General features: G+C 39.4%; 1 protein-coding gene across 1 annotated transcript in view; it reads right to left on the bottom strand.

Moving 5' to 3' along the window:
- Positions 1-3,381: 3,381 nt before the first annotated feature.
- The window catches only part of dpyda (dihydropyrimidine dehydrogenase a), a 121,281-nt gene continuing 102,246 nt past the window's right edge, over positions 3,382-22,416 (bottom strand). The window contains exons 21-23 of the mRNA XM_023804550.2: positions 6,787-6,930; positions 6,452-6,592; positions 3,382-4,952 (exon numbers count right to left, since the gene is read on the bottom strand). Coding sequence (XP_023660318.2) covers positions 4,782-4,952; positions 6,452-6,592; positions 6,787-6,930 — 456 coding nt within the window. The 3' untranslated portion in view covers positions 3,382-4,781. The remainder of the gene's footprint in view (positions 4,953-6,451; positions 6,593-6,786; positions 6,931-22,416) is intronic.

Raw genomic sequence — 22,416 nt, forward strand, 5'->3', positions numbered from 1 at the left:
TTCCAGTATTGTTTTCATGATCCACTCCGACGTATACATGGTCTACACCAGGGGTGCCCAATACGTCGATCGCGATCTCTTGGTCGATCGCAAAGGTGGTGTGGGTAGATTGTATGGCATAAAAAATAGAGGATGGATGACGCGTTTACCCGCGCCAGCTGCTGCAAGCTACCGAGTCGCCTAGTTAGCCTCCAGTTTATTTCTACTAAACTTAAGAAAGGGTATAAAAATGAATGGGGGAGCTGGACCAAGTAAGAAGCCTCTAGCACACGAGAGGGTCATACGAGCAGGTCATGACAGTTATGGACATACTTTTTGTTACACTTTTGTATTTGTCTGGAGATGACTTGATTCAAAATAAACATTATTCATCCTGTTAATCTACATCCATCCGAAGTTTTTATTTTTACCTTATTGCACTTTATTTTGCTTGATTTATGGGACATACTTGACTACACTAGATTTTGTTTACAGTTCCCAATAAAATATGATAAAATGCTAATTATATTTGCCTTTTTTAATCCATTGAAATGTAAAGGATTGTGTGAAATTTCATCATTTCGACTACTATCCCCAGTATCGAACTGAATCGAATCGTATCGTATCGCATCGTATCGTGGGAATTTCTGAGGTATCAAAAAAAATCCAACCATTGGCTTAAGGAATCGATACTGTATCGTATCGCGAGGAAAACTGTGATTTACACCCCTTATAGTCATGATTGATTATTTTACTTTCTGCTTAATTTCCGTTGTGAACTCACAGGTTCACACCTGGTACTTCGTATGAGCACCCGGACAGGGCAGTGGTGCGAGACCCCGGGCCCCTGGACCTCTGCTAGGCCTCTTTCCTGTACTCTTTCACTGGGACTGCTGCAAAGTGACCAGCGTGCGATGATTCACTTGCTGGGGGGGATTTCGATCTCACCGAAATCAAATAAGGTAGGCCGGGGTGCTGAGGCAGTACAGGAAGCCACACGCTACGTCCGTAAACCGCCGGAACTGTTTATCGCAAATTTTACCTTTCGTGATGAATGCCCATCCCTCCAGTTCACACCACACCAGTTGCACATTAAAAATATTACAGCATAGTAGGTGGACTTCAATATATGTTTTTTTTTTTTTTTTTTGCTACTGTAAAATGTGAAAGATGATGCTTATAATCTAAGGTAGCCTGAAAACCTCAGCTTCTGGAAGTAAAAACAATACAGTATATGTAAAAATGTGTGCAATTTGTAACAGCTAATGCCTCTCCACTTCTGATTTTAATTTTTAATTTTTACAATTGGATGTTATGTTAATTTCATATCAATTTCATTTTTGGTAAAATGTGCATTACAAAAAGAATAATTAAAATATTTTAGTGGATGGTTTTACATAATAAACACTATCATTCTGTGTAATGCAACTTACATGCCATTTTCCCCAGTGTACAAATTTCGATAATTGAACTGATATACAAATTAGGTATTAGATGTACAGATTAGGTGTCAGATACGGAACAAATTTCAAATAAGGCAGTAAGTAATACAGTTGGAGGAAACATACGCTGCTAATATAAGCCAGGGGTTAACTTCTCTTATACTGAGTGTTAAAGCGGTTTTATAAAAACATCCGGAAATTACATGAGTATAAATAGACACCTTAATGCACTTACTATTGCATGAAAAATTGCATTTACATTTCATCTGAGGTTACTGACATATGTTGAAGCATGGTGTCCATACTGCAGAAGAAACAGCACTGCCACCTGTAAAGGAGGCTTGTTATCGTGTGAAAACACAGAAGCAGTAAAACCTGTAAAAAAACAGGCATGAATTTTGTTGCTGGCTAAATAATGCAATTCTTGTTGCATTTTTGGGATGCCAAGTAAGTGGTAAGTGGTTAGTCCATCCCCTGTGAGGGACAAGATATCCTTCGAATAAAAAAAATAGCTTTTTGTTGCATGAAATTGGATTGTCATGCTCTCAAAATTACAGACATTGTCAAAAATACAGTCAGCTATCAAAAATTAAATTCTAATTCTATACTACCAAAAAAAAATGAAGCATCATTTATTTATTATGGTGTTGACTGCTTTGTGCTTCTTTGTCAAGGAGTCTACATTAATGCCTCTTAAACACAAACAACCAGTAATTATTTTTTGCAGGAACAGCAGACATATTAAAAGAATAAATTAAAAAGCGGATATCAGGCGTAATGTTAGGGAAGCAGGTTGCTGTGGTGCTTATGGGGGCCGGCTTTTTAGTCAAGGTTGTGGGTTCAATTCCTGGGAGGGGGGATGTGTACACAATAGCTCTTTGTGTTGCATGAAATTGGATTGTTATGCGTGTAAAGAGCAATTTATGCCATACGAGTCCCCCCCCCCCCCCCAACACCACACAAAGATCATTTCATGCCAAATGATTACATTTCTCAGACCGCTTTTCTAACAAAATTCTGTATCGCCGTCTTCTATATCAATGCCATCGTCTTAAACACAAAAGAAATGCATGTTACAAAAGGCTGAATTCTCACGGCGCCAAAAGTGAATTAATGCTGTGCTTCATTAATGAAGAAACAGAGTCGGCCCGATATTAGGCAGTGATTAAGATGTATCGCTTGCGTAGCTGAGTAATAAGTCACCAAAGTATAATCAAAAGTAAAAATTACATTAGATTATGCTCCCCACTGATTTGCCATTAATTTTGGACCAGTTGGGAAACTGATTTATACTATGCACCCTTTTTATCAAACGGAAGCCCATGCAAGTACAGTAATGCAACAATAAGCTTCTTTGCATATGAAACAGACCCACACCACAGGAGCCAATGAATGAAGGTGCCTTCTGCCATGGCGTGTGGAAACAAAGAAGTAACACTTGATTAGCCCTGTGTGTGGCCACGACTTTATTCAAACTCGTAACGATGTTGAACTGTGAACCAAGTGTTTACCTCTTTACTCCTCAAATAAAGGCAAACATATTTTAAATGACCTGGGATCAGCTGATAACATTCTAACTCGTGCAATTCAGGCTTAGACCACTTGATGGCTACAAAAAAATGGACTCTAAAATCAGTAGCTTTTAATTAAGGCCAAATATCATAAATGTTACTGTGGATACATTATCATGTATAACAATAACATTTTTACTTCAATTATGCATAAAATGCTGGCATGTAAACACATTTACACATTTACATTTTGTTCAGTAGCTTAGAAGGATTTGAAAAATTTATAACTATAGCCAATACCATTATGTTAACTGTTTTCTATATTAAATCATCCTATGTAACTTCTTTGCCTATTTTCTACATGATATGTCAGATGTCAGATGTTAGTAAATACCTGCATGAAGGCTTTAGAAAAAAGACTCTTAAATGCATGACACGCATAGGCACAGTGGGATTTTACTGCTTTATTTTTATGGCCAGATATTTACTTTCTTTATAATTATTTGTTTCTTCAATACGATATACTTGATTACACCTATTGTTACAGAAATCCATTCTGCATAGTTCAGACATAATTTTCTCCAGTCATAGTTCATATAACAAGGACTGGAAAAGAAATCATTAGACATAAGGCACAGGCGACATTAGTAAGGGGTGAGATGTGATCTCTTGAGATTTTTTTTAAGGTCACTTCTGTTAAAGGCACAGCTCTGGACAAACCTGAATTAAAAACAAAAACCAATACATGCACCAAAGACACATTTTATAGCATTTCAGATGAAGGTATTATTAAGTCTTATATGGTGGTTATGTGTACACTATAGAGTTACTCAAACACAATGTGTACAGCTAAAATATACAGACAACTGAAAAATATGCGGTTTTAAAAACTGAACCGGATTATTTTGTGCATATTCATTACATGACATATTTTGCATCAGTTCCTCAATCAATAAAACATAACAAGAGAATAATGTTGCATTTCTCCTAAAGAAAAAAATGCAGGGATCTTAGACTGATATAACAATGATCAAATTTCTGTGAAAACCATATTATACCCACCAGTCTTATTAGTAACATATTATTAGTCTTATTCGATTAATTATTCTGCGCATTGTGTGTTATTGGGCCAAAATAAGTGAAAGGTTATTATATTAACAATGTAACACATGTAAAAAATTAATGAACAGTGAAATTTTATCACAACTATTGATGTTGCATGCAAACTGTATGTTAGGATGCCAAACAAAGGAAATGCACAAATAACATACATTGCATGTCACTACATGGATTTACTAGGAGCAATAGGAGGTAAACAAACTATTAAGGTTTAAACGGGGCCACCTGCAGTCTGAGAGCAGCGACTTCACAGATAATCAAAGGCAGAACATTTCAAAGCTACATTCATCTCTGTTCATTATTACTTCTCGTCTGTCTTATTATTTTTCCATGACAAAGTATCTTATTTTATTGCTTTAGGATTGTGGACGGCCTTTAATCTAACAGGCAGACAGAAATGTAGGACTGCTTTATGGGTCCTACAGCAGTACATTAACATCCATTATTTCCAACCTCTCCTTCAGTTTCATTATCACAGCCTTGACAAAGGACAACAACATTGCTGGCTATTGTTTAGAAATAATGCAGCACGATTTGCACAGAATTATTGCTGAATAATTGACTTGGAAATGTAAGGGAATAATTTGTCCAAATAACCCTTTGTTTTGGTAATACTTTTCATTCTCCCACCACACACACACACACACACACTCACAGCCTTTCTGTGCGGAATCAATGCTGCGGAATAGACGTCAGCTCCTTTCTCCGGTGAATGCAGCCCAGGCCTCCCCTAGCAAACAGGATGTACTGCATTAGGCAGGCCCCTCTTCGGCACATACGGCGTTGTCCTGGCAACCATTCTGATGCAGTCGATGATGGGGCACACGCTCAGACACAGAGTGCAACCAGTGCAGCTGTCAGTTACCATGGGGAGATGGGTCTCAGGGTCAAACGTAATAGCCTAAAAAAGGAAGCAAAGGCTATTAGATTAGAATTATTAGGTGCTCTGTGGGAGGGTTTGCGGCAAGGGCAGCACCCCCCCCCCCCCCCACCCCCACCCACAGCAAGCAGGCTATGCATTGCTCTATGCTGCCTCTCTTAATCACACATGGCCTTTTTAACAACCTCTGCACTTAGTCGGGCTTATCTGCAATCACGTGAATAAATAAACATTTCTGTTTATCAGCACAATTCTCATCATTAAACATAAATGTCATTCAAATGTCATCTATCAATACAGGAAAAAACATGATAGTAAAATAATCAGTATCATTGTATGTAATGTCATTATTAATAGGAGGGAAACACCCAGAGTAGTTGCAATCGTACATGCTACATTGTGTTTGGTGGATTGAGGCCTAACTCGAAGGGCAAATATTTGTCTTTACTGGAAGGCAGTGACAGTACACAATTAGTTCTGTGAGCTTTAAAAATCGCAGTGAACAACATAGCTTTGATAGAAATGGACCGGAATTTAAGTATTACAAGTAGCGGACCTAAATTCATCCACAGAACCAAGGACAAAAACAGTGAGACTTCCTTTAGGGGGGGTGGATGCCGACAGTGACTCAAAGATTATGTCACAGTCAGTGATGCAAAGATTATGTCAGAAATATACACTGTGATAATTGTGGCATTTGGCATTCTGTCCAGGATGTGTCCCAGCCTTCTGCCCTATGCTCCAGAGCCGTATGTGGCCCTGATCATGATAAGTGCTTGGGAGATGCACGCATGGAAGGACATTTGTGACGTGAATTAATAAAGTACTGCTGCTGCTTCAAACCATCAGGGTTAGAGGGTGGATTCCAGGCCCGGATCAGCGTGTTGCATGTTTAGAATTGTATGCTCATCTCATGTCCGCACGGACTCCCTCTGCAGCGCTCGCTTTAACTGCCAGCTCAGCGCACAACTGTGTGTTAGTACAGGGTGCTGCCTGCCCCATGACCCATGCCGTCTGGGATGGGGTGTGGAACACCGGGTCACCAACGCAGTTACCAAATGCACAGGGACTGCGGATGATTAGGATCTTGATGTTGGTAGCTGGGAATGTGGTTGGTTTGACAGACCATTGTGTGTGTGTGTGTGTGTCTGGATTATGTGTATATTACATTGTGGAGACCAAATGTCCGCCACAATGTGTAAAAAACCTGTTATTTTGACATTGTGGGGACCATTTTTCAGGTCCCCACAAAGATATTTGACTGCAATTAAAAAACTAAAAATGCCAGAAGTCTCGTATTTTGTTTGGTTGCTTATGGTTAAGGTGAGAGTTGGGTAGGAGTTAAGGTCATCATGTCGTGATTAGAGTTTTCCCCATGGAAATGAATAGAGAGTCCCCACAAAGATATAATTATATAATTACAAACCTGTTTGTGTGTCTGTGTGTGTGTGTGTGCGTGCATTTGAGGATGATGCTGCCATCACTGACCCCGAAGGTATGCATGTGTGGAATCCCAATACCTGGTATCCCGAGTCGTTACAAGTCAGGTAGCATTTGCCGCAGTTGATGCACATGTCCTTGTCCACCAGCGCCTGCACTTGCTCCTCGTGGCTGAGCTCCCCGTAAGCCCCAATGTGACTCAGAGCTTTGCCAATGACATCCTAAGAAATGTCTCAGTTTGACAAGGGACCAACCAAAGTTATACTGATACAGCGTTTATCTACAAAGCTCTGTAACCTCGGAAACAAAAAGCTAGCTATCAAACACAATCAAACAACCAAAAAACATTGACGTTATATCATCTGTTACAGAGAAAATGGTACTTGACAAGCCAGAACGTGCAGCAGCAACTTACCTCAACACAAGGGATGGGTTTCTGTGGTTTGTATCTTCTTGGACCCTCTGATTCTGTTGTAACATCAATGTCTTTCAGCTTCTGCTTATAATCTGCTAAGATCTTTTTCTTCTCCACAAGATAAGGGCCAAAACTGGGGAGACTCTGAATTGGGAAAGCAAGGTAAATAATGAAAAAATATACATATTTGTTTCAGATGAATGTCCCATGGTCACATATATAACATTATTATAAAATAATATTTTATGATAAAACAATATTTTTCAACAATAATTATGTTAAAAGGAGTTTCGGGTAATAAGATTATCGTGCTGACATTGACAGAACCTTTGTTAAAATGTAATATGTGAAAATAATGTTCCATTAATGTTACATAAGAACGTTCCCTGCCAGCTTTGAGAAAACCTTCTGGGAACGTTCCCTGTTAGCTGGGAAAATGCTCAACAACTTCATCAAAATTAGCATTTTTCATCAACTGATCGCATATTAAGTTAAATGACCACCAGAACTATATTAATTAATCTGCATTCCAGATTGAAGAATGCTGCTCAGATGTATCTATATATGTGTGTATGTGTATATATTACTGCCTCAGAGGTCATATTGTTTAGGAGTAGTGCCTTGTTGCCTTGTCAAAAATGAATAAGATAAAAAAATATATGTATGTATATATATATATATATATATGTGTGTGTGTGTGTGTGTGTGTGTGTGCGTGTATATATATAAATATATATATAATAAATAAAAATGAATGAATGAATGAATATACATATATAGGTTTATCTGATTTGCATAGACTGAAACACTATAGTACCATGAGTCAACAGACATATATGTCATTAAATTGCTAAACTAAAGACACTATGATGATGCAAACTGTTTTTGTCAGGAAATGTGTGAAATTGATGTTTCTTCTGATGATAAAACTCCTTCAGTTTGAGAAATAGATGATTCTTTGATAATAGACCTCCATCACATTGGAAGTACAAATAGAGAAATTGAAACGGATACAATGTATACGACGCACACATGTTCCCTTCGCACAGAGTTCTGTAAATGGTTCACGAGGAATTGAAAACCCCGAGTACGCGCCGTGCCGCAGGAGCAAACGTGTAGCATAACGTCGACTATAAAGCGAGCCACACAAAGGCCATGTAGACGCTGGAGCTGCTTCTCGCTCCTCCCTCTGAGGTCCACCGTCCTCTACGAGCCGCCTCGATAAAGGCTTTTTGATAAAGACCGAGTCGCACCAATTATCGCTGCGCACAGCTGGAGGCCTGTCAGGCAGAGCGCTCGCGACAATCCTGTAGCGGCAGGGGGATAGGCAGGAACGGGACATTTTGTTTCCTCTACTCCATGCCGTGCCACAGAAGTACTTGCCTGTAGTGATTTCCCCAGATTACCATATTCATGACAGACGAGAGCAAAAGAATTCCGCACCGTTAGCCTGAACATTGAAAAGGAATTAAAGCAAACTGGCAGGCAGTTTGTCTTCCGCATGGAAGATGTGAGAGACGCCTCTCTCCACTGAATGTAAATAGTGGTCTGTGAGGCTAAGAGGGTAAACAAGGAATGCCAAAGTAATTTTGGGAGAAGTACAATATGTATCTCAAAAATGTTTCAAGTTTTCCCTGCTGGATTTTATTAATTCAATTTTTTCTTTCTCAAGAGGTTAAGATTTTAAGTTATCTTACATATACCACAAAAAATGTTAGAAATTATCCCCCAATATCATATATCAAATACCAAGAATATCATTATTTGAAACACTATTTGACAACAGTTTTTGACCTATTAAATTCAAGCTTTTGCCACTTGACACTGTGACTGTGTGCACCTACTTCTCATTCTACTCTTCTTAAAGTTGAGATGGGTAAACTTGTATTTTATATGAATAATCTGAAGATTGATAAGTATGGGGATTTATTAATAATCAAACTTACTTTGTGATTAACCATTATTCATTATGATAAGGCTGTAGGTTAGAGAGTACATCTTGGGCCCGGATCACAGATGTGTATGTGAAAGGTTTTTACGACATTTTCTACTTCTCTACTTTGTTTCTTATCATAGTTTATAGTTCTCTAACCTTGAGTCTGGCTAAGATATGGTCTTAAGTGGAGCCTCTAGGTCTGAGAAAGTCCTGGGAAACCTATGTGAGCCAAGGAAAGCGCTATTTCAACGCCCCTGTTAAAAACTCTGACAGGCAACCCAGCAGGAGACCTCATGCAATGATAGCTGCCACTGTGACAGCTAAGGTTCCTCTGCCCTCCTTTCTCAACTGGGCATCGCTGGTAGGACAAGTGGAATCTATCCTTCTGGGACTATTGAACAGAGCCGGCTTGCCCAGGCTATGCTCAACAAGAGTCCCACTAGACAGCCTCTGCCACTTGATGCAAAGCATAATTATCATAATTAGCATCATGTCATATCCATTCAAAATGAATAATAAATAAATGTAGTGCGCCTGCTACAGAAGAGACTTTGCAATTTTATTTGCTAGCTATAATTCTGGCGAAGAAATAAATTATAGGTTTCTTGGAGTGTCATAACAAGTGAGTACTTCTGCTTAACTCTGCATGTAAGGTAATTTTCCTATCTGAAAACACGCGCAAAATAATACAATTATGCGTGCGCGGCATCATAACTGATCGATTGATCCGTCTGTCCGTTTGCCTTCGAACTGCTTCGTAGGGAGTTGTGGGGACCCAAGTGCCCATCATAGGCAGAACAGGGTATTAGCCAAGGGTACACAGCAGACTGGATGACAGCCCGACACAGGGCACATACATGGGAACTCAAAACACGGTAATGCCGTTAATTAAATATGGTTCTAAAATTTCCGGTAGCCGACCAAAACCAGTGGAAGATTTTGCTTTCAAATGTGTAACTCAAAAGCTTTCATCTATGATAGAAATAGCCACTTGTGCTGTAATTAAACGAACAATTAAATGCAATAAAATGTTAGACAACAATGAGGTGACATTTAAAAAAAAGCTAAAAATTGGCAGTTACAAACAAAAGCTACAGTCTTGCTGAAATGTGAAGGATTTTTGTCTTTGCGTTTAACAAATTGAAAGCAGCAATGCACATTCTTATGTAATTTCCATACAATACTGCAGAACATACTAGATTTTTGACATCCATAAACACCCACCTGAGGCCCAGGATTTCCCCTGGATCATCTGACGCTCACTCACACAACCCCATTAAGACAAAGCTGCTTCTTGCTTGTTTCGCCTTCTACATGAATGCGACGTATTTGTTGTGTAATAATTAACCACAAGTCCATTCACAGCTGCTGGAGCTGGTGAACTGTGGCTGCTTTAATGAGAGGGATGTGTGGTGCGAGCAAACTGCCAAATCGATGTCTTGAACAGTCAGAGAAGCACTCCTAATTGGATGCAATGTTTTCCCAAACACAAGGCTTGTCAACGGTTTGATTGTTTTTTTTTTCTGTTTAGTTTTTTTGTTTTGTTTTGTTTTTTTTTTTTGTTTTTAATTCCCAGAATGGTATATCAGACAGCTTCTATTAGAAAGGCACGGACTGAATTCCTGCTTAAACTCTGCAGAGGAATTGTATCTCCAAACACAAGTAACAAACGTTACAACACACACCATCCTGATTGCTTTGCTAATACTTAATTTACTCAACACTACATGAGCAATTCCTTTATTTAGGCAAGGCTTTTTTCAGCACATATGTCCTTTGTTGTTCTTCATGATTCTTCATCCATGTACTATGTTAAAACAAAAATAGCTAGTCTATGTCCATAAAATCCTAAATATAATTTCAAGATTCAACAGAATCTTAGGTTAATAAAGATAATGAAAAAAATCCCTTAATGGTCTTTAAAATTTCACCTTGCCCTGCATTCCAACTGATTGAAAATAAATAGGTAAAATAAATAAACAAATATATAATATGCAATGTGTTACACATGTTAGATTCTTCCAGAACAAGCACGACCCACCATCACAATTCCCACTTAACATGTTCGGAGCGGCACCTTCCCAATAATAAGCTTGAGCATGGCTAACAATCGGACACAATCGCTTTTGGCCCCTTGAGTGAAATAAGGAAGCCGACTAATGGAAGATCCCATTGAGAACTTGAACAATAACTATACGTCTTGCCTCTGTATGTGCCCACAGGCGAATGCATGCCTGCTCCCCAGGTTCTTTATGCATGCAAAAGCAATTCTGCATTCTCTGAACCAATCTTACCATTTTAAATCTGTTCCAAATTGTCCCATATGTTACAGTGGATAAACAGGACTGTAATTCCTGAGAGTCTCACCAAGTGGATATCAACAAGTTTATATATGCTGGGTGAAGTGTCTTTGTGACTCACAGTAAAATAAAACTTACCAGATTAATTAGCTTTTATCGACATCAATTGGACACACACACACACACACACACACATATACATATATAAACTGAGATGTATTGAAAAATATGGCCTCAATTTGATGACTTTGAATCCTTGATTTTGCAAATCAGGAAGAAACATCATAAAAGAAAGTATAACATCATAAAAAAGCTTACAGTATGAGATATGGGCTTATGTTTTAAAGATGACTGTATGCTTTCCAATAGTATTCTCAGGAATACAAAACTTGGTTAGGGCCCAGTTTTGAATAACTCGCTATGCAAAGAATTTAAGGTCTTTCCTCTTCTCCTAAAGCAGAAAACTGCTCTCAGTTCCTCAATCTGTTGGTCTCTTAGAATTATTATTCCTGTTACAGTAACTACAGGAAGTGGATCACACCTGGTTTAGGTTTAATAAATTTGCCCAGCAAACCAAGAGTACTTTCGTTGTATTTAAAGAGTAACAAAGCAAATCCATATATGGAAACAGTGCTGACAGATGGGTCTCAGTCTTCTAAGATGCCAGATGGAAGTTGGACAAACATTTGTAGCTATAGCTGTCATCTAAATTGTTGCTGTGGTAATCTCCAACAAACACTATCTAGTTAATTATGGAGAACAAACCCTGCGAACGATAAATAAATAAATATGTCTTGAAATAAATACAGAAACATCATCAAAACAAATAAGTAAGGGGATTCCCATGTGACTCAGCCAGCGGAAGCGTTCATCCGGTGCGTAGTGCTGGTCCTAAGGCCCAGACGTTGCTGGCTCACACATAGGCTATATTATTAGCCTGACAGTGGTGGTCTTTCTGCTGGTAAGAAACACAGTATCATCACTGGGTCCTGGGTGACTTACAGTGTGAAAAATTGCTGTCGACTGGCAGGGGTTTGATACAGAATGGCAAAAAAACAAGCCAAGATACCAAGCAAAATACTGAAGTGTCTACTGTAAACACAAAAGAGGTTATACAATGAACAACAAGGTTTAAATTAACACTATGATCAAGCACGCAGTGCACACTGCAATTTATGCCAATCAATCATTAAGCGTCTGTGTTTTGGCTTCTTGGATTGGTTGGGTGTTCACTAGTTTTGCGCTAAACATTCGCAGACCCAAGACCCGTTTATATAGGTTAATTCTAGGATTGGGGCTGGGAAATCTGATTGTGGATCAGCATAGGAGCTTGCTGTAAGCATATTTAAAATGCTTACATTTCCAGCGCTGATGTAAACTGAATATAACAAAGGTAAGTTACAGTACACTTTTATGAGACTTTAAACAGGGTGACATAACTGATTAGTCGGCAGCACTGTGGTCTGACAACAGTAGATGCGGTGTTTGCATGTTCTCCCTACGGCGACTCTGGTTACCTTCAGCAGGCCACAAAATGTGCGGATTGGTGTCTCTAATATGCCCATGGTGTGCGAGTGTGTGCCCTGTGATAGACTGGCTTTATTCCCTGCTATGAGGAAAATCAGCCCCCTCCCCCAAGAATGAAACCTGTTTTATTTTTGGGTTGGTCAGGGTCAAGAGGGGATGCTTCACTGTGACTGCTGCCGGTCAGATACAGGGAGCTTCTCCGGGTCAAAGCTGGTGTCGATGTAGCTGACGGCATGATATCTTGGGAAATCAGCCACATCCAAAATCAATACATATGTTACATTATTTTCAGTATTCATATGTTCAGTATTTTAAGCCCGACAGCATATATAATTCAAAAAGCCATTCTAATGTAACCTAGCAGCACAAAGTGAAAGAAATATGAAAATATGACCAGGTGTCAATCTACCCCCAACATAGTCCTAAGCGAGCCATGGGCCAGAGGTCCCGAAAGATGAAAACACGGCTGGATGGCAGCCAATCCAAACCACATGCAAATAGTTAAAAGCTACAGTGAACCTGTTAATGGTTCGTTTATATCTAAAGACAGGTGTAGCAAATGGAAATAAAATAACGAGCATTATTCATTTATATATAAGTACATCACTAATCCATTCATCCATTTTTCCAAAACTGCATAACCAGTACAAGGTTGCAGTCATCGGAAGTCCATCCAGGGTAATTGGTAGCACATATTGTATATTGTATGCCAGCCCATTCAGGGCACGTTATTAAGTATAGCATACTGTACCTAGAGCTGTGGAAAAAAAAATGGAGTCTACTCTATATTTTTAAACACATCTGCATCTTTAAATCCTAGTCCAATCGTGGTTCTGCTGGCAGAAGGCTATGCTGAGCAGCAGAATGTTTCCAGGCTCAACATTTCCAAGACAGCAGTACACAAGAACAAGTTAAAGCAGGAAACACTGGGAACGACCAAAAACCAGGCAGGTAAAGGGGGGGAAGTGACTTTCGATTGCCAGAGATGACCGTCAACTTATCTGACAGTTTCTCATGAATAGAAGGGTGACATCAAGTGACCTTCAGAAGGAGTGGGATTCATTAAGTGCAGGTGTGAGGTGCACTGAAGTCCCATAAAGCGAGGAAGAAACAGAGAAGAACCAAGCTGAAGCTTGCAAAAAAAATTTCACAGGGCAGAGTCACATGCCCATAAATTGAGAATTGAGAAATTGAGACAAACAGTGAGACAAAAGATTGGGCCGTGATCTCTTAATTTTTTCCGCGGCTGTATATTATACAGATGCACAGTTTGCACTGCATTTAAAAAAATAAAAAATAAGTTTTGCATTTTCCAAGCAACTGTTATACACCCATAAAGTGCCTAATATTTGGTCTTGTTCGGGTTTTCCATTATCGATTTGCACTGAGCTGTGGGTATTTACATATGACAACAACCCCCCGGTCCCAACCCGACTGAGGTCTTGACTGAACGACACCTGATGCCTGTCCTGAAAATATGATAAAATACACAAATGAACAAATAAATAAATAAACAGCTAAAAGGTTCTGCTCTGTCGAAGCAATGGGGCAACGGTACAAGCCTGTGGTGCTGGCAATTCAAAAGCTAGATGTCACTGTCACTCAAAAATGCCATCGAGGGAAAGTGCTCTCCTCTCACGCCAGCCAGGAATCTTCAAAACAGCAGCACCTCCGAGTGATGAGGCAAACGTCACTGTTTATTTTATTTATTTTTTTGAGCCGATCCCGGCTGGAAAGGGCATCTTTACCTAACTGCTGGGAGCTAATACCCGCGTGAGCGTCGAGTGTGACAAGCATCTGAAAAGAGCATCCGGCTGCCTGGTTCACCAGGGGACAGCAGAGGTGACAGGGTTTAACAATGATACACGATGCCCTGACCACTGCTCTCTCCCCAGAGCTGCAGTTAGTAAACAGCGTCAGGGCTTTGATGAATGATGCTGAGCAATACTGCATAAATTAGAAACAGGAATGAACTACATTTGGCAAATTATTATTATGTAGCCTCATAGCATATTATTATTTTTGCTGTCATGTTATTACCAGGTAGCAACAGGAGTAAGTAGCTAGTAAGTAGAGACGGATTAATGTTTTTAGTCACTGTGTCTGAGCACAGATAACACCCAAGGTCCAGGTATTGTTGTTTCTCTGATGCTGAGAGTAAATAGTTTTGCATGACAATATACGTGTCATACATACATACCCGTCATAAATGTAACTGTGGATAAGCTGCCACTCTCCTAACTAGCAATTACTGAAAATAATGCAATAGGGGTGTCAATATACAAAGCTGTCTCACCCAATTTTTTCCATACTTTTTCTACTTTAGCCCTGATTGGCTGTTCACATCATTACCTTTGTCCAATGGGACACCTCAAAAGGAACATTCATGTGCTTGTGTGCTCCAGGTGGGTTTTGAATGCAGCCAATCACAGGCTGGTGTGCAGGGAGCTGAATGGAGCAGCAGTGTCAACAGAGTACAACTATATATCAATATATGCTTTTACCACCTCGCAATGAATGGAATAGTTAAATTCCCTCTCTAGTAATTTATGTGCATAAAAAACAATAAACAAGATTTCTATTGCCCACAAATACCCCTGATGAAATTTTATTTGCTAACATAATGGTTTTACAGTACCCATTAGCAAGGCAGTTAAGCTGAATTTCTCTAGTGGTGGTGATAATAATAATAATAATAATAATAATAATAATAATAATAATCTATCTGTCATCCATAATTACGTATCCAGAACAAGGATGTGGTAAGCCTGCAGAAATCAGGGGACACAAAGCAGCACATCCTGCACGGGACCGCAGTCCATCACGGGGCACAAAGCAGCACATCCTGCACGGGACCGCAGTCCATCACGGGACACAAAGCAGCACATCCTGCACGGGACCGCAGTCCATCACGGGACACAAAGCAGCACATCCTGCACGGGACCGCAGTCCATCACGGGACACAAAGCAGCACATCCTGCACGGGACCGCAGTCCATCACGGGACACAAAGCAGCACATCCTGCACGGGACCGCAGTCCATCACGGGACACAAAGCAGCACATCCTGCACGGGACCGCAGTCCATCACGGGACACAAAGCAGCACATCCTGCACGGGACCGCAGTCCATCACGGGACACAAAGCAGCACATCCTGCACGGGACCGCAGTCCATCACGGGACACAAAGCAGCACATCCTGCACGGGACCGCAGTCCATCACGGGACACAAAGCAGCACATCCTGCACGGGACCGCAGTCCATCACGGGGCACAAAGCAGCACATCCTGCACGGGACCGCAGTCCATCACGGGGCACAAAGCAGCACATCCTGCACGGGACCGCAGTCCATCACGGGACACAAAGCAGCACATCCTGCACGGGACCGCAGTCCATCACGGGACACAAAGCAGCACATCCTGCACGGGACCGCAGTCCATCACGGGGCACACACACTATTTTGGCAATTTAGAGACACCAATTCATCTAACTGCAAGTTTGGACTGCGAGTCGTCAGAGGAAACCCACACAGACCCAACATGTACAACAACAATAATAATGAGAGGAAGAATAAGAAGAAAAGGAGGAAGAATGAGAAGATTTTGCATTACAGATGTCAAAATGATTTACTGACATTCATCTGAGGAGAGAGGCATGACATCTGTACCGCTTACAGAGCTGACGGTCATCTATTTCTTCTACCCCAGGACAACAATAAAGTAGTGTGCCCCCCCAGTACAGAAACAAGCTGGACACACTGAAGGCCTCATTACCTCAGCATCCCTGCCAGGCCCCGGCACAGCAAGGCACGGAACAGTCAGTAAAGGTACAGCATTAGCAGTGGTCTGCCTGCCGCGGGCCTCCTGGGGCGGAAGAAACACCTCTCGTTCAGTGTGGCCCGAGGTCAAGACCGAGTCACGGGTTACAGACGGCAGGAAGCACCGCGGGCCATTCCCCTGCCCCCGGTACCTGCGAAGTCCACTCAGAGCTGCATTTCACCTGAAACTACCTGCAGGACGAGCATATCCTCTCAACTATACCCAAACACCCCCATTTGAACATGTTCCTTCCCACAATGCCTTGCGACATGCTCCCCACTGTCCACCGAGGTTGAGTCACAGGGCCATTGAAAACATTGCAGTCCGGTTAAAATTAACAAACAGGAACAGCAAATGCACTCAGAATCTTTGGCACGTTCCTCATAAATAATACAACAACAATAATAATAATAATAATAATAATAATTTCAGCAGTATCTTTTAATTGTGACTATTTTCTGAGATTCAGAATACTGTGTTTAGAACTATATGCAGATATAATTTGCATATTGTATTGTGAAGTAGGGATACAGGAAATGTCTTCTATTTTATATTGTTTTATAACATAAAACTTCCTACAAAGGAAACCTGATTGGGAATAAGAAAGAGTGCTTAAGTGTCTTTAGTTAGAGTCATCCCAAATTAAAGAGAAAAAAATCTATAAATATTTGATAATTAAATTGGCTAAGTCTTAAATAAGACATATTTTTCTGTCATTTCTTATTGTAATTCGATATACATAGAAATGAATAAGTCGTTAATGTGAATTACCTGCTTACATTATTTTCGGAATGAGCTATCCAGGAGAGAGCCTGACATTTCTGTCCTAGGTGGCTGCCTAGCGACCCAGCTTGCTCTGCAGTATGATCAATTAAATCGAGCAAGCAGGGATGCTTCTCGCAACAAACAATATTTTACCTCAGTAATTCTGTATCTAAGTCACCGCACCGCATGCCTGACACAAGCTTCCACATCTCCTGGGAGCCGCTCGTTCTTATTGGACGATTTCAGTGGCGCCGTGAATGTTAGGGAGGCACTTTGCTCAGCGCGGTAGGGAGCACCGCTCTGCTGACAGCTACAGTACACACTAAATCATCCATTAAAAACTACATCTCCCATGAGTCCACAGTGCGACTTAACTGTGACCACACGCAGGGCCAGCTAGCTCGTAAGAAGTTACAGAGGTATCGCACCAAACTACTGGCCTCAGACATTGTTCAGATCCTGTACCATAAAAAATTAAACAATGCTGGTAGCACTTTATTTTAAAGGACACAAATAATGTATCTGTGTTATTACTTATGTATTAATTAACCACAAGGGTTAGTTACAAATTGTCATGTTTCTTCATCAGTAACGAATTGTCACATCTTTTACAGTAACTCAAGCAAGTATTATATTTCTTACTATACCTGTTAATTCTGTAAAATTCTGTGAACTACTGAAGGAACCACTAAAGTAACAAGTAATGAATAACATATGTAAAATACTGATTGCATGTTTGTTCATCGTTAATGGATTGTGATGCATCATTTATCCCAAGCAGTTACTATATTTGTCAGTATATCTCTTAATTCTGTAAATCTTAGTGAACTAATGACGTTATACTGACGCCATGTTTGTTCATCATTAGTGAATCATGATGCATATTTCATCTTAAGTAGCAACTATATTTGTTCATGATTTATTCATGATTTGTACTTCAGTAGTAACTGAGTTACTGCTAAGGATTTGTGTCCCCTCAAGTAAAGTGTTTTATTTTGCATTTGTACAAGTACGTGTACAGGTACATTTGCACAATGTGCATTAATGTTTGCAGCTTTACTGGCCTGTTACCATGACCTATTACTGGTGACCTTCCACCTTCCACGCGAGCCGGTTGGCCTCCCCTGGGCTGGTCCGCGGCACACAGTGGCCGTGATTTTCTGTGACAAGCTCAGTCCACACATGCAGTACGCTGCTATTCCCATGCCCCCCAGTCCCCTTCTGTCGCCCAGTTGGGTAGCGGGGGCTCTCCTGCTGTAATACCCCCACCCCCCTCCTTCCTTTCATAAAGCACTTTTCACATTTTATGTATTCTGGACTGTTGAGAATTATGGACAGGAATGTCAGCTTTCAAATGAAAGATTGAAATAATAAATATAATACAAATAAGTAACATTTTATTGTGTAGAGAAGTGGTTCAGTGCTTATCTGCAGGTATTAATCAAGCATTAATACTATATATACTGTGCATTTATTTAAATACCTCAAGGCTCAGCTTGACCCTGCACTGAATAAGTGGTTTTACTGTATATATATATATATATATATATATATATATATATATATATATATATATATATATATATATATATTTAAGGACACATAATATGGAGCTTTTAGAAATTAGGTAATCATATTCCTTTTCAGTCACAGAACTGGCCACATTCAAAGGAAATAACTTATAAGTCATTAAAATTTCCATGAAAGTGGTTTTTTTTGCCAGCCAGGAAAAATCGAATCTGTGAGACATACCAAGAAAAAAAAATGTGAAAAGATTTCTGTATGTGTTAAAAGTAAGAAAAAAAGCAATTAAAGTGGCAACAAATTATTAAACGTATTTGTAACTGGGACAATGTGCTAACAAAAGAAAATTAGTCAACTATCAAAAAGGCACAGTTTCACTTTATGTTACTTAATTGATCACACAGTTGATTACAAAAAGATAAACAGTGTAGCTACAACCTTCTCATGCTTCACAAGTCATGCATTTATTGCTATTTTTAAAAAGTTTTCTGCAGCAGACTGCATTGCGTTTTTTTTTCTTATCACTCAAGCAGTAATACATGTAAAAATGAACTCAACAAAAAAAATATCAAACTGCCCCTTAATTATAATGTCATTATAATTTAGTAAGTTAATTGGCTGAGGATAATCAAACAATTAGTGCCTTACACACGACTAGCTAAATTAAAGGTCTGAGAGATTCGTGCACACGCAATCCCAGATGCCAAGTCAGACAGAAGGGACAGTGGTTGGCCATCAATTTCTAAACCTCAACACGGTATCCAACATGCACACAGTCATTTCCTGTCAATCCTTTCTGCACAATGGGCAATTACCAACATTTGACATGCTTCCGTTTAAAGGTGCTATTCTTTATTCACCTAAATCCCAGGCTTCACTAAGGATCATTACAGCATAACTACGGCACTAAAATACGGAAAAAAAAACATCTATAACCATATCATTCAGAAGCTATAGAACTTTTAGGAGCTTCATGGTACTTTAAGATTTTAATGCTACCTTTGAAAATTACCTGAATGTCGACCAGAACAAATTAAGCATAACATAACATAACATAACATAACATCTATAACATGATATTTCTGTGCTTCCACAATTTAAATTAGTATATTTTATTTTTAAAAACTGTATATTAATATGTAATAAATAGAATTAATAACTATAAGAGCCCTCTTGAGAGATAATTCATACTTGGTCTCACACACAGCATCATAATCTTACACACCATTATACTCTTACATATATAATACTATACCCTCTTACATGCATAGTCATACTCTCCATGTCCTCGTTTCATTGCCACCTGGAAACATGTGTTGTGCTGTGAGTGGATTTACAGCGTTTTTTTTCTTCTGCATATGTTCTCAGAATTTGTATGTGTTTTCTTCAGCGTGTCGCTCCTGGTTCACCGTCTTGTTACATCAATCAACTTCCGTTTCAATCTAACTTATCAATCAAACAAATAGAGTGTGATTGTGCATGTAAGAAGGTATAGTGTTTATGTAAGAATATAGTGGCGTATGTGAGAGATTATGATGGTGTGTCTGAGACCAAGTATGAATTATCTCTCAAGGGGCCTCATAAATGACAACTAAACATGCCTTCCGTATTTTTTTGTGTATTCTCTATGAAAAAGTATTTTTCCTTTAACAACAACTCTTACATTGTTGCTGTTGGATAAAACATAAAGCAATTCATCATTGTCAATACATCACAATAAAAAATAGAATAAAACACCACAAATCCTGCACATTTCTTCATAGCTCTAATGCTTAAGGCAGCTCTACCTGATGCCGGATGTAATTCAGCCCTTGACATGCATGACCTTTCATGCCTTTCACCGTTATAACAAAATCATAGCATATAGTCGTGGCTTTTGGTTGTTTCTGTACTGTTTCTATCATAAACTGTCAGATCATCACTCCAATTGAAAAAGGCAACCAAAAAGACAAACCAACTTCATTTCTTCTATGAAAATCTAATAAAACATTTTGGATTCCTGGGAGCTAAACTTTATGTACGGACATGAGTTAGTTAAACATCTGTAGGAGTGATAACTATATGATATCAGTTGCTATCTGTAGCTGTAACAGAACGATAAAGCAGTAAGCAGTGACAAGAAAAAGTGCATATTAGCTAGAGGTGTCACGATTACTCAATTAAACTCGATTACTTGATTATTAAAAGCATCGATTAAAATTTTCCTTCTTGCTTACTTGGCAATTTGGTGGAAGAAAGACGGCACCTGCAGGATGAGTGTCCAAATAAAGAGTGAAAGCATCATTTGTGTGGAAGCGCTTCACATTAAAAGTGAATGAAAGTGCAGTCGTCTGTCAGTATTGCAAACAGAACTTACATATCACCACAGAACGACTACAGTTCAAATACATATTAAAAGAAGACATTCAGGTTTGCTGGGCTCACCCAATAATAGCCATAGATATGTCCCATTAAGCCTCTCAAAGTAATCTAGTCTGTCTTTGTCATCACTTTGACTTAAATTATTTTGCTTATTATGATTGTTATATGTCAAAATAATTGATGCTAAAACAAAGGTTAGCCCCGTCATTTAGCAGCATCGTTTTACATAATATGGTACATAATAACCAATTAATATCAATTATTTTTGTTAAAATATTGTGTGATTTGAACAGGGCTGAAAGATACTTGAAAAAAAATTACATCGTGATATGTACTGTAGGAGTTGAAAATGAACCATATAGCGAAATAGAACTGATTATCTACCAACAATGTTTATCAGATAAGTTGGTGGTATTGCCCTGATTTATGCCAACAGACAAAGCAGTGCAGACAAATCACTTGCTTTTCCTCAATATTGTCCCTATGATTAATATTTCCATACCGCGGGATCTTTTCGTGACCAGTTCTTCTTCATTTTTCTCCCTTGACTCATTTTTTTATTTCTCATAAATGTGCAACAAGGTTTATAAGTTAGTCCAGCTCCAAGGACAGGAATGATTATACTTATCTCAGTCGATCGCAGGCAATGCTAATGCAAAACAATAAAGATAAAATTTAGACTGATTTTTTAAAGCTATACTAGATAATGCTGGACAGGAACCATCATTAAAATTGCAAAGCTTGCCGAGTTTGGTTTCCTGTGACAACGTAAAATGTTTTAGCGCAACTTATCGATAGTTTGAACCCAGCAGACTACAGTATATCTTGTCAAACATTGAACATTGTGCAAGCCTGGCACTGTGGGTAACAATGTCACTGCCCACCGCCGCTTTGCCTGGGTGGAGTTTGCATGTTCACCCTGTGAGTGGGTGCCATTTTGGCCGATCCGCTGATTTCCACATACTGTCCAAAAACATTAAACTTAAGTTAATTGGAGTCCCTAAATCTACTGTATATGTGACTGAGAGTGCATCCTGCAATGTGTGGTTAGTTCCTGCCTTGCGCCAATTGCACACTACCTGGCCAAAAAAAGTCACACACTTTAATACTTTGTTGGACCACTCTTAGCTTTGAATATGGCGCACATTCATCAGTGCATTGTTTCCAGTGTTTATGCATCATCTCAATATTTTCTTTAATCCAGATTTGCATTGATTTCTTACTGAGATGTTGTATCAAGGATAGGTGAGTTGAACCACTCCATAAAGTCTTCTCCAGTACAGCTCAAAGACTTTCAATGGGGTTAAGGTCAAGACCCTGTGGCGACCAATTCATGTATGAAAATGATTCCTCATGCTCCCTGAACCACTCTTTGATAATTCAAGCCCAATGAGTCCTGGA

The sequence above is a fragment of the Paramormyrops kingsleyae genome, chromosome 15, assembly GCF_048594095.1.
Source record: "Paramormyrops kingsleyae isolate MSU_618 chromosome 15, PKINGS_0.4, whole genome shotgun sequence".
Lineage (NCBI taxonomy): Eukaryota > Metazoa > Chordata > Actinopteri > Osteoglossiformes > Mormyridae > Paramormyrops > Paramormyrops kingsleyae.